Source organism: Pimephales promelas, chromosome 18 (genome assembly GCF_988280905.1).
Source record: "Pimephales promelas chromosome 18, fPimPro1.hap1.1, whole genome shotgun sequence".
NCBI lineage: Eukaryota > Metazoa > Chordata > Actinopteri > Cypriniformes > Leuciscidae > Pimephales > Pimephales promelas.
The window spans coordinates 33,037,595-33,050,661 of record NC_142786.1 but is presented as its reverse complement, the minus strand read 5'-3'; the positions used below and the strand labels follow the sequence as shown (position 1 = coordinate 33,050,661).

The following is a 13,067-nucleotide window of genomic DNA, read 5'->3' as shown; positions in this document are numbered from 1 at the left end:
AAAGTATGTTGTGGCTGCAGACATATGTTTGAAGTGCAGGAGTCCCAGCGTGTACTTCTGGACCTTTTCTCAGATCACATTTTTATTTGAAGGAGTGGTCCAGTCTATGGTTTTCTTGTTGCATTAGCTGGGTAGACCATCATAGCCCTAGTTTTAGGCTGTTTGTATAAGTGTGTGTACATATTTTCATGTATTAGTGTATGTGAGTTCTTCTTTTAGCCCTCTCAGGTGTCCCTCTGGATGCTTACAGGGAAATGAAAGACCCTCATTTATTGTAAATTAATGGTACATACACATTTTACACTCTTTAACAAACACACGTATACACGTTAAAGGAGAACTCCGGTGCAAAATGAATAAAACATGGGTACCTAGTCAACTGTTCTCTGAGATTTGTTTTCATGATGATCGAATGTAAAGAGTTTTATCTTTAAACCCTGTTTAGCGTATAATGCTAATAATGGGGGCATTTACCAAGTAAAAATAAATTGTAATCCTCTGGTTTAGACTATGTGAGTGAGTGATTGTCCATCTTTGTTTTGCAGGTGACATTGAGGCCAGAGTTTTCTCTCAGGATTTTCAGACAGACCCAGCTGGAGGACACTGGTAAGACAGAGAATCACTGATATTCCAGTCTAATGTGGCGTGACAGGCAAGGACAGGTTGAATGTTGAGTAACTCTGTGTACATGTATTCTGATCCTTTCTTTGGAGAGAGCTGGTACAGGTCTTATACATTTTTTATTAACCCTCCTGTTACCCTCAAATCTGGTAACACTTTTTACCCTCTGGGGTCAATTTGACTCCAGTAATTTAAACCTCCACAATATGTTTATTTTTTTTTACAAAGGATTGTCTCAGTTAATTTATGTCTTTGTTGACTACTTAAGGAACGTTTTAAGTTGACATCCAGATTGACATAAATCTTACTTATTTGACCTAAAATTGGAAAAGTATAAATACATCTGGTGTTTTATTTGTTTTATAATATTTCTAAGTATAGATTTTTGTAATCTATAACATTTGGAAAGAAAAACTAGTAGGATAGTAACACGAGTTATGTTTGGGGTCAATCTCACAAAAATGATGTTTTCCCCTCCCCAATGCACAGGAAAGAATTATTAGTTATCTTGAGAATTATGTCACATGTCATGTGAACTACTAGTAGTTCTCGCAATACTACAGATATGGTTATGTTTGGTTAGGGCCCTAAAACAGAGGGACGTTTTTTGAAAATGATATCGAATATGTAAAATTACAATGAACATTATAAATCCAAATTATAACATGTTATAATAACCTCAATATAACAACCAAAACAAATGTGTGTGAAATTTTAATATTTATTATGTTGTATTATACAACTAAAAGAGCATGTGGTCAAATTGACCCCAAGGAACACCGATGCTACAAAATTTGTACAGGAGTTTGAAAAAAATATTAGCAGGTTAATTTTATGTTTACAGAGTTGTCCCCATTAAATTAGGAAAAGTCATAAAACCTGAAGCAAAAAAAAAATTATGTTTTTACAGACGTTAAACATTGAATGGGGTCAAATTGACCCCAAGGATAAGAGGAGGGTTAATGTGCAGTGACTATACACTTAGAAAAAAGGGTTGTATATATGTAGCATAGGGTTCTTTACTCAACTGCAAAGGACCTTTTATGCAAAAAAAATGATGATAATGAACTGAAAGAACCCATTTGGCACAGAAGTTCTTTATAGGCTATTACATTATTCTGCAACATTTTGCAGTTGTAATTAAATTATTGTTTATTAAACTGTTATAACTTAATATCACATTTTAATCATGCTCATTTTTGGAGGACAAAAACTGAAATGACACTCTTCGTGCGATATTGATTAATTACATTCACATGCATTGCATATAGGGGTTCCAAATACGTAGCGCTTTAGAACCTTTTAAGGTTCTATATAGAACCTTTTCTTCAGGTTTTCAAATACGCTGTTGTTTTGTTGATATCACAAAAATTGAAGTTCCCATGAGATTTTGTTTAGGCGTAGTACCAAAAATAGCCACCGGGTGCCATTGAATTCCATTTAATTTAGTTGTATACGAAGAGTTCAGATGCAAAAGCCTCTAAGTGCCATTTGAAATTTTCTTCTAAAATGATTATTTTTTATCAAGCTTGTATATTTAAGTTCAGTAATTTCACTTAAATGGCAATGAAGATTACCTATTAATTGTCATTTAAGTGAAATTACTGAACTTAAATATACAAGCTTGATAAAAATGGTCCTTTTAGAAGAAAATTTCAAATGGCATTTAGAGGCTTTTGCATCTGAACTCTTCATACATTCTGCCTTAACAAATTAATACATTTCTGTCCAAATATCAGTTTTGTCAAGATTAGAAAAGGTTTTGATCATAAATAATGAAATATAATGACACCCAAAAGGGGAGGAGCCTGATAAAATAAGTACCGTTTCTATGGTAACGCAACGTTCAATTATAAAACAATTTTCACACGATGAATTCTGAGTTTATAAGCTTTCAAATGATACCTAATTTATGACTAAAATATGTGATATAATAAAAAAGGCGATAAAAATAATATTATATTTTAGAGGATAATAAATATAAATATAATCATTTTTAGAGGATAATATACTATAATTTTTTGTTTTTTATTGAAAAATACTAGATTATATGTTTTATTATGAACTTTTAGCATAAAAACAGAAGTTTCAATGATTAAAAGTGAAAAAAAAGTAAAAGTAAAAGATTTTTTGAGGTGCACTCTTGTCATAAATTCATCAATTACTTTTAACACAAAACAGGGGTAGAATATCTATTTAGAAGTCTTAGACCTTTCCAACAATATATAATTTGTCATAATTAGATTAGGATTTAATAGAAATATAGTGAAGTAAAGTTAGGCGTCCCGGTACCGGGACGGTGACAGTTAAGGGGTAACTGGTCTCTGAAAAAAAAAAAAAATCAGAAAAAATGAAGGAGAAAAAAATCTTTTCATGATTAATAATCACAACATTTTTTCTTTTGTCAAATCAACTTAAATAATTTATTTAGTTCAGATAACATATTATTTTGAGTTTCTGATGATTAAACTACTTAACTACTTTTTCTACATTTCTACACAACTACATTTAAGGCAACTAGGTTACTTACTTGTGTAAGTTAAACCAACAATATTTTTTTGCAGTGAGCGGCACGGTTTGAAGGCCCAGTCAGTGACGTCACAATATGCAAAAAATTGTTTAAAATCATTATCACCATGACCAAAATTGTCCTTTTTTTTGTTTTACATTGAACCTTGAAGAAAAAATAATAAATACCTACCCCCCCCCTTTTTTTTTTTTTCTTTTTTTTTTTTTACTATTACTGCAAACCAAAATAGTTTTTAAGGATGGCCTAAATTGTCATGCACTGTTGTATATAATACCAGATGATGTGTTAAGAAATTAAACATGGTCAATTTTGATCCCTACCTGAAAATAAATGACACATTTTGGCATTGATACTGTACGTAAGTGGTATCTGCCTCATCACTTCTGTCCATCCACCGTGCATGAAGCGTAATCTCGCCTCCCCTTTGCCTCACGGTTATACCGTGCTAGACTACGGCAGCTCATTCATACATTCAGCCTCTCTCTCTCTCTCTCTCAGTGGCTCTCTCGCTATGACTCACTCGCTCTCAGCCTCACAGAGGAGACCTGCAGCTTCAGGTAAAACAAACAAACAAAGATGATTACTAGTTAGTCTGCTTGATTACCAGATTTCACTCGCATCCACTTCTGCAGAGCTCAGGATCTTATCGTAAAGGGCTCTCAGCTATATTATGTGTTAATGCAATCAAATGTCTGGTTGTACAGTATGTACCTTCTGACGTTGAGTTTGGGAGGCTGTGTGCTGCCTGTAGTGCGCCGTGTGTGTGTGTGTGTGTTTCAAATGGCTGCCGTATGAATGGACTGACTGTACTGTGCTCTACGTCGCTGCCGTATGAATGAGACTCGGAGCGGATGGATGGAGGGGAACTTTAAATCCCGGGAGATGGATGTGAACAGTCGTGATGAAGTCATTGGGATTGGGGTGATTGTTTGCTAATGATAAGCGTAAGGTGTACAGAATAATAAATGCATAGGAAAGCCAAAAGATTGCTTATCTGAATGCCTGAACAGATTCAGATTGACTGCTTTGTGTAGTCTGTTTATGTAATGTGAAGTTATAAAAAGAGATTTCATTATTTGTTTATTTGTTTATTTAAAAGGATCCCCATTAGCTGACGCCTGGGGTCCAAACAATATATCAAAAGGCAATAATTACAATCACAATTACTCAAAAATATTTCATATATAAAATACACGTATAGATTAGAATATTAGCATTCAGTAACTGCAGACAGAACAAATGTTGCTCTGATATTGTTAAAATATTCTTTTTGTCTGTAGTGACAATGTTCAATTTATCACTTTATAGAGCCACAATAGTGCAATAACTTCGCTAATCCTGGGATGATAATTTGTGTTTAATTTAAAATGAAAGAAATTCTTTTATTATTATTATTATTATTATTTTTTATTGAATTGGAAATTTGCTTTACTTTATTTAAAAGTCGTGTTTCCTTGTCCGTCACCTCCTGTCTTGAGAGATGGGGATTTTTTGGCGGCACCTTGGCTTGTCAGGCGCTCACTCTGTAGTCAGGGAGGATGCTGGGAGATAAATTTAGCCCTCCAGCTTTGCTTCCATCTGCCATTGCATGGTTTAGGGCCGTTGCTATAGGAACCACCATTGGTGCCCATTAGCGAGCGAAAGGGAATTTTGGCAAGGTTTCTTAAACGTATTTAAACAACATATTTTAGATTTGGTTACGTACAGTGTAAAGCTTCTGTTCTGTGGACGAAGCTTTATTCCTCGCCATCTGAGCCTGGCAGGGTAATGCTGTGGTTTGGTAAGACTGATCACTGACCTTGTTATAAAATATCTTACAATGTTCACAGAAGCCACAGTGACCATTCATTCACAGTTCAGCTGGATGATTCTCTTTGTCACATACAGTATTGATGGTTTCAGTACAAACATTAAAGGATTAGTTCACTATTGAAATTGAAAATACTTTTGCTGATAATTTACTCACCCCCATGTCATCCAAGATGTCCATGTCTTTCTTTCTTCAGTCGAAGAGAAATTAAGGTTTTTGATGAAAACATTCCAGGATTTTTCTCCATATAATGGACTTCAATGGGAACCAAACGGTCCAAGGTCCAAAAGACACTTTCAGTGCAAACTGTTCAAATGTCTTTAAACGACACCAGACGATGAATAAGGGTTTTATCATGCGACGCGATCGGTTATTTCAAAACTTATTCCAAAAATGTAACTTTTCTAAGGACAAATGCTAGCCTTGCTCTATTCTGTGAGGCGCGTTTGTAACGTCACGTAATACGTAATTACGTTCAAAAGGTCACGGGCGACGTAGCCGGAAGTACAGAATCAGTGTTTACAAGTTGAACGCATAGGTTGAACGTGCAAACTAACTCAAACGCCGTTTACAAAAAAAATAATTAAAAGGTAAAACAACGATGTCAGACGATTTTGATTCTGTACTTCCGGCTACGTCGCCCGTGACCTTTTGAACGTAATTACGTATTACGTGACGTTACAAACGCGCCTCACAGAATAGAGCAAGGCTAGCATTTGTCCTTAGAAAAGTTACAGTTTTGAAATAACCGCTCGTTTCGCATGATAAGACCCTTATTCATCGTCTGGTGTCGTTTAAAGACATTTGAAGCTGCATCTGAAACTGTTATTAACTGTCTTTTGGACCCCATTGAAGTCCATTATATGGAGAAAAATCCTGGAATGTTTTCATCAAAAACCTTAATTTCTTTTCGACTGAGGAAAGAACGACGTGGACATCTTGGATGACATGGGGGTGAGTAAATTATCAGCAAAAGTTTTTTCAAAAGTGAACTAATCCTTTAACCAGTTCCTCCGTTTTTAGTTTACATTTCGTCTGCGGTCAAGGAGAACATCATTCTTTTGACTTGATTTTCCTGAAGAGATTGTATGTGATCATGCAACTGTGTTTAAAAACTAAGCTCAGAATCGATTCTAAAATTCTCTAAACTGATCCAGAATCAATGGAGAGAGAATATATAACAGTATCACATAAATTAAACATAAACTGTTCTTTCCTATATGCACAGCGTGCCAAGTTGATGCTTCCTCTATGGACTGCTTTACTATTTTGCGTGTCACATGATCAGGGTGTAACCTTCGCGGTTAAAAAGCGTGATATTATCGCAAGTGCAATTAATCGTTCAGCCCTAATTCGAATCCCGTCTCTTAATCAAGAAGATGTTTGGTAAAACAGCTCAGAGAAGACAGATCAGTCTCTATAGTTATATGTGTAGTTTGATACAGGATTGTTAGAGTTATAGAACTGTGTTTGAGCTCAAATGAGTCATTTTGATGTGCCACTGCAGTCTGTGATTCAAGGTCGCCGGTGTTTTCGAGTGGGAGGACTGAACAGGTGGTTCTAGAGAGATGAACGCTTGCTTGACTCGCATCCAAGTCCAGACAACCACCATGTTTTAGGCCTCCTACACTATCAGTCCGACCTACATATCCTCATCAAACCTAACAAAGCCTGAGCCACAGAATGACATGTGAATACAACCCAGACAGTTTTATCTTACTTTAAAATTTATTTTTTGTATAATACTTTTTTTTTTTTACTTTAAATTATGATTGTTTAGTTTATTTGAAGTCTTCAAATGACAGTGCACTTTTGTTAAAACAGGGGTTTATTTAGTATTTCAATGCTAAAGTAATTCCATGAATCAAATATTTGGGGTTATTGAATATAAATGTCACATGTCAGATTCTCTACTTTCCACTATACGGCATTCTTAATTCATACACTCGTCAATATGTTCTGTTTTGACTATAATTGGAAGTCTGATCACTTAGAGTTGGATTCACACAAGCATTGTGCTGGAATGTATCACTGGCAGGGATTTTGATCCCTCCTGTGTTTCCACACCTAACCGCCCCCTAAAGCAAAGCGTGGGTGCCAATACCAGCTGGTCAGTGAGTGGGATGCCCAATTCCTTATTGTGTTCTAGTGAAAGTAGTATCTGAGTCAGTGAGTGCTGTCCGAAATTGTGCTTTTGTTAAGAATACCAAAGAACCTGTAGTATTCACTCTTTATTACTACATACATTACACTTTTTATATGCACATACAGTACATGGCTTTGAGTATTGCTACCAGTGCAGTCCCTCCAGGATTTCACGATTTTTATTTTTTTTTTGTGATTTTTGCGATCAAAATGACTGATTTTGTGGTGGTAATTTCCAAAAATTTGTGAAAAAATGTGCGATTTATATATAACATTTACCATAATGGTATTCAGTCCTTCCAGAAAAACGCAAAGTTTTTTTGTGATTGTTGCGGGCAAAAATTGATTGATTACGCGGCCTGTTTTCTTTAAAAATGCGATGGAATATGCGGGATATTTATGCAATTTTATGCGATGAAATTGCAGGAATTTGCAAAAATTGAGGGAACTTGGAAAAATTGCGGTTTGATGAAAAAGAGAAAAAAAAGTGATTCCCCCAATATCCTGTTCTCACTAGGCTAATGTAAGAGTAATTTCTTATTACTTCCTTTGATAAGCAAGCATACTACATCATAGAAAGTGCTGGGAATATTTAATTTCTCATCTTGTTTTATTTCAGACTGTAACGAGTGTAAATAAGGTGTGGCCCCTTTAAGAGCTCTCTGCAGTGTTATGTGTGCGCCTCGAACACCCCATGTGTGCGGGTAATTTCTGTTTGATGCTACTTCTTTTATCTTATGTTGTTTATTAAGTAACGATGTGACGGTAGAACGTGTGACAGACAGTTATACGAGTTCGATTTGTGAGATGTCAATCGCCTCCGTGAGTCTGTCTGGCGTCGCGTAATTGCGTCACTTCATAACGTTCCCATGGAAACGGGGGGAAATGGCTGCTCTTGTGTGAAGCAAACGCAACATTTTTCAACTTTCTGCTAAGATACGTGTGACTTTTTTTGCAACGAAAATGCGAGGATTATGAAATTATGCAAACCCCGCATATTTTGCACGGAAATCGGCAATTTATGCGGCGATAGTGCGGCGTTTTTGAAAAAATGCGGCCCCGCATAAATATGCGGACTTTGGCTGATTTTGCATTGAATTCAGCGATCGCATAATCGCGTTTTTCTGGAGGGACTGCCAGTGTCGGGCGTTACTTTTAAAAAGTAATTAGTTACAGTTACTAGTTACTTCTTCCAAAAAGTAACTGAATTAGTTACTCAGTTGAAAAATTTAAAAGTAACTAGTTACTTAAGAAAGTAACTATTGCGTTACTTTCAAGTAAAATTACATTTTAAATGCTCAAATGTGACCCCACCTCTACCCCTCTTTAACAGAACTTAAAATACATGTGCATATAATGTAGAATTGACATTCTTACTAATTCTGTTGCCTTTGGTATTTCCCAGAATTTGAATCCTTGAAGTGGATCGTCATCTGAACCAGGCAGAACATAAAACATCTGCAGAACCAGACAGGGCACTCATGGATAAAACATAGTTGCCATGGATTTCAAAGGACAAGAAAGCACAAGAAACAGAAGAGGAATAATTATCTGTAACTGAAAACGTTGTAGTACATAAAATTAATTTGAAGAATCAAGCATCAAGCAACGATGCATACAGAATGCTACAGTTGTGACGATCCATGCATATGTTGACTGAAACAATGCATTGAGCGATGCTCTGAAGTCATTCAATTAATTGGTCGTTCGTAGTCTGGAATAAACAGTACTTCAGGCTTTCATCAAATTTTATGGAGGCCTTGCATAGCCAGTTGACCACAGGGGAGCAATCTGGAGGTTTAGAAAAGCCGAATGAGACTCCAGTGGAGAGCCCCCAGCCTCAGGATCATGACCAGAGCAAGGTTGGCACCCAGCAGCATCATGCGCGACAGCAAAAACGTATTAATCCTGAGAGAAAGCGTCTCAGATTACAGAAGAAAACTGCTCTGGAGACAGACAATGATGAAGAGGGAAAGCCACCAAGGGCATCTGGTAGTTCTGGAAATCTTGATGATAACATGAGGCAGCCTAGTGAAATGCCGTCTGGAGCTTCATCCTCAGGAGTATCAGCTAGACCATCCTGTTCCATGGATGAGGCCCTGGAAGGTACACCTCGACAAAAACGGGAGCGTAAACCTCAAAAGCCTGGAAAGTATGTGTGCTCATACTGTGGTCGTGCTTGTGCCAAGCCCAGTGTGCTTCAGAAACACATCCGTTCCCACACTGGAGAGAGACCTTACCCATGTGCACCATGTGGGTTCTCCTTCAAGACTAAAAGTAACCTGTACAAGCACAGAAAATCACATACTCACCGGGTGAAAGCTGGTCTTACCGCAGACCGGGAAGGACCAAGTTGTTCCGAGGAGCCACTTTCAGAATCAGAGGATGAAAGCAAACCATCTTCCTTTTCAGAAAAACAAACGATGTCCATTCAAAAGCAAAATACCACAGAAAAGTGCTCTGATAAACAAGGTACAGAGGATTCTCACGCAGTTAAAAAGAGACTTGCAATGAGACTCAGTAAAGGAAGACGTACACCTATAGGATCATCTGATGAAACATCCTCATCGTTTGGTCTAAGTAGCAAAGGTAGCACAGAGTCAGGCTATTTCTCTCGATCCGAGAGCACGGAAGTCTCTCAAGATAGTCCACCAAACACAACAAGTGCCAAAAGCTATGCAGAGGTCATCCTTGGAAAGTTTGGTCGTCTTGGTCAATTACAAAGGACTGCCCATCAGCAACATGCCCATCCTGCTGGGCAAGAAAGTAAACGAATTCCATTCTCTGTGCCAAAAAAGCAAGTTATTGACCACATAACAAAACTCATCACCATCAATGAGGCTGTGGTAGACACCAGTAAGATTGACAGTGTCAAGCCAAGAAGGTTCTCGCTCTCTAGGCGAAGCAGCACAGAACTGAAGCCAGCCTCTTCCAAAGAGCCTTTCCTTCAAAGTCCAAAAGAAATAGATGTGAGTACAAAGAGCAGTGGTTCAATTACTCTCGGTGTACCTTGTGAGAAATTTCAGCACCATCCTCTCAGTATGGAACCGACTGACTCAACATCAACCGCTCCTCTTCTGAGAAGTCACTCCATGCCCTCAGATGCAAGCGTTAGTGACGTGTCTGAAACTTCCCGTAGTCTTCGCCTTAGCCAATCCTTTGATGACCAGCAACCAGTTCAGAATCGACGTCATGGTATGCTAAGACGACAGCCCGCCATTGAATTGCCCATCGGTGCTGAAATTACCATAGATGAACACAGCTCTTCATTTCATCCCTCAGTTCCTGCAGTGCCTGATCCCAGCCAGAAACAAGAGCCACTTGAGTGTGATGCATGTGGCATAGTGTTTAATGACTGGGAGAGATATCAAACCCACTGCATGGTTCATATTTCTCAACAACAAGTGGAAGAACACACAAGAACGTTCACAAGTCGTCCTGGTGCTTTTGCGTTTAGAAAAAGAAGAAAAGAAGAGAGCATAGAACTTGACGATCCTTCTTTACCTTCGGTTTCTTATGTATCACTCAAGGGGTATACGCCATCTTGTGAGCAGCCTATTAAAGGGACCATTGAATTAGGTCAAGAATGTGCTTTGAAAGGAATATCTGTTATACAGCATACTAGTTCTTTTGAGAAACATGATGGTACTTTAAAAAACCCTGGACCAGATGAGGTCCCTCACCCTCATGATGTCTCCCATTGCTCACAATCAAAGGAGCAGTCAACTAAACCATACTTCCGTAAACTTGTACGGCAACACAACGTCCAAGTGCCAGAGATTCTGGTCACTGAAGATTCAAACACCAACAAAATGGCAGTATCACCCCCTCCAACCGTACCTAAAATCAAGGACGCTGAAAAGGTCAGTGAGTTCCAATGGCCCCAAAGAAGTCCAACTTTGGCCCAACTTCCAATTGAGAAGTTACCGCCTAAAAAGAAACGTCTCCGTCTTGCAGAAGCTGCCCAGTCTTCAGAGGACTCGAGCTTTGATTCAATGTCCCTGCCTCACAGTCCAAGTCAAGACAGTTGCGTGTCTCACGCCTCCAGTCGATCAGCTTCATTTGAAGAGGCGGATATGACACCAACTAGGAGATCAAGAGCCACTCATACTTTGACAATTCCCTCAAGTTCTCACAGAGAAATGAGGCGCTCTGCATCTGAGCAGGCACCCCATGTTCCTCAACATGTTAACCTTATTAAGGAAACTCGCAGTAAGTCTTTTGACTACAGCAGTTTGTCCCCAGATCGGACCCCTGCGGGATGGAGAGAAAGGCGGAAATGCCTTCTAATGAGGCACAGTGCAGTGAGGGAACCTGAGGAGGAGGATCAATCTAAACTCTTCAACACCAGTTCTCCAACTCAAAGGACTAGCACATCACCTAGCCATAGCCCAGCAATCTCGTACAGTCCAACCAACACCCATCTTCTGTCTAGTGAGAAGCAGATAATGCAATTGCAATCACAGGAGAATGCATTGCAGTTGACCCCATTTATTCATACTGACCAGCCTACAACAATGGGAAGTCTGCTTTGTCCATCAGGTGCTGCCAGAGCTCATTATTCTTCAATGTCAACTGGACTAAAGCTTGAAATTCCAATGGAGAATGACTTGGCGAATTCTGAGACAAGGGTCAACCAACCATACCTCACTCATCATCGCCACCATCGGAATCTTGGTTTTGACGTTACTTCAAACACAGAACTACTGAGACCTTCACCAGCCCAGACAATTCCAGTCCGTCTCAATTCACTCCTTCCACACCATGCAGGCTCTATTTATACTACAGTTTCACAAACATTTGCCTCAAGGCCTCAGGAACCTTGCTGCTCTGGAGTCAGTTCGGTTCAAGTGGCCTCAAAGTTTGAAATCATGGACCAACAATCAACATCTGATAGATTCAAATCAGTAAGTGCTGGAGCAACCAAACGTGTGCTATCCCCGACAAGCAGTGAGGAGCTCAGCCTTGAGAGTGAGCAACAGCAGAAACGGGTGAAAGAGGAGGAAAATGAAAGGGGGAATGATGAAGTTTTGATTGAATGCAAGAAGGATGAAAGACTGGGTGAGCAAAGTACCATCTTACCAACAGAACACGAAGAACCACCATTTCTGACTCTTAACACTAACCTTACTTTTACCTGGTGCTATCTAAACTACATAAAGCCCAATCCGTCTATACAGAGTGAACAACAAAACTCAGTCTATTCTACATGGTGTACAAGTACCCGCAATCCAAACCCTCCTGGCTTGACAAGCAAGGACATGCTAGCCCTGTTGCACTGCAGGCAGAGACCAGAACCACTCATATACACCATGGCAGCCATGTCACCTCCTCTGGACAGGAAACAAGAGACACCTGAGTCTCAAAAGCCTGACTTGACTGAGGTAAATGTAACAACTCTTGCATTAATCACGTCAATCATTCATGCCCTGCTTGGAAAATCAGCTGTGTTTTAGGGTTTCTAGCTGGTCCAAGCTGGTCAGTAGTTGGTTAACCACCCAGCAAACACAGAACGTTCCCCTAACGTTCCCGAATGGTCCCATGAGGTTATTTTTTGGGGAACCAAACAAGGAACGTTATAGGAACGTTCCATTTAGGTTATTTTAGGTTCCATTTTTATAACGTAAGGACTAAGGAGAATGTTCCGGGAACGTTCCCTTAAGCCAAGTTCACACTACAGGATTTTTAGCCCGATTTATGCCAGATTTGCAAATCATTGAGCTCGCCGACAGGTCAGGGTGTTATCGCGTGGGGGATTAGCGGACGATGAACGCTTGCCAATCTGTTAGTGTGAAAGAGCCAACAACGCAGCAAAAACACTCGCAGACGCGTCGCCGAGCCCAGAACAAGATCTAGCCTGCTAGATATCCAGAGCCGTCGCGTGACTCAACCTCAGTGATGTCATGAGTACAGCCAATCAGAGCAGCGCATGGGTTGAGGACACCAGGTAAAAATCTTAGT

General features: G+C 39.1%; 1 protein-coding gene across 4 annotated transcripts in view; it reads left to right on the top strand.

Annotated features, from left to right (window-relative positions):
• Positions 1-13,067, top strand: part of hivep3a (HIVEP zinc finger 3a) — a 35,786-nt gene that overhangs the window by 9,848 nt on the left and 12,871 nt on the right. For 2 of the 4 annotated variants that reach the window (XM_039652934.2, XM_089122617.1), the window contains 3 exons: positions 546-606; positions 3,650-3,708; positions 8,512-12,490. In XM_039652934.2, coding sequence (XP_039508868.2) covers positions 8,858-12,490 — 3,633 coding nt within the window. In that variant the 5' untranslated portion in view covers positions 546-606; positions 3,650-3,708; positions 8,512-8,857. The remainder of the gene's footprint in view (positions 1-545; positions 607-3,649; positions 3,709-8,511; positions 12,491-13,067) is intronic. The other 2 variants (XM_089122616.1, XM_089122618.1) reach the window with 1 other exon arrangement.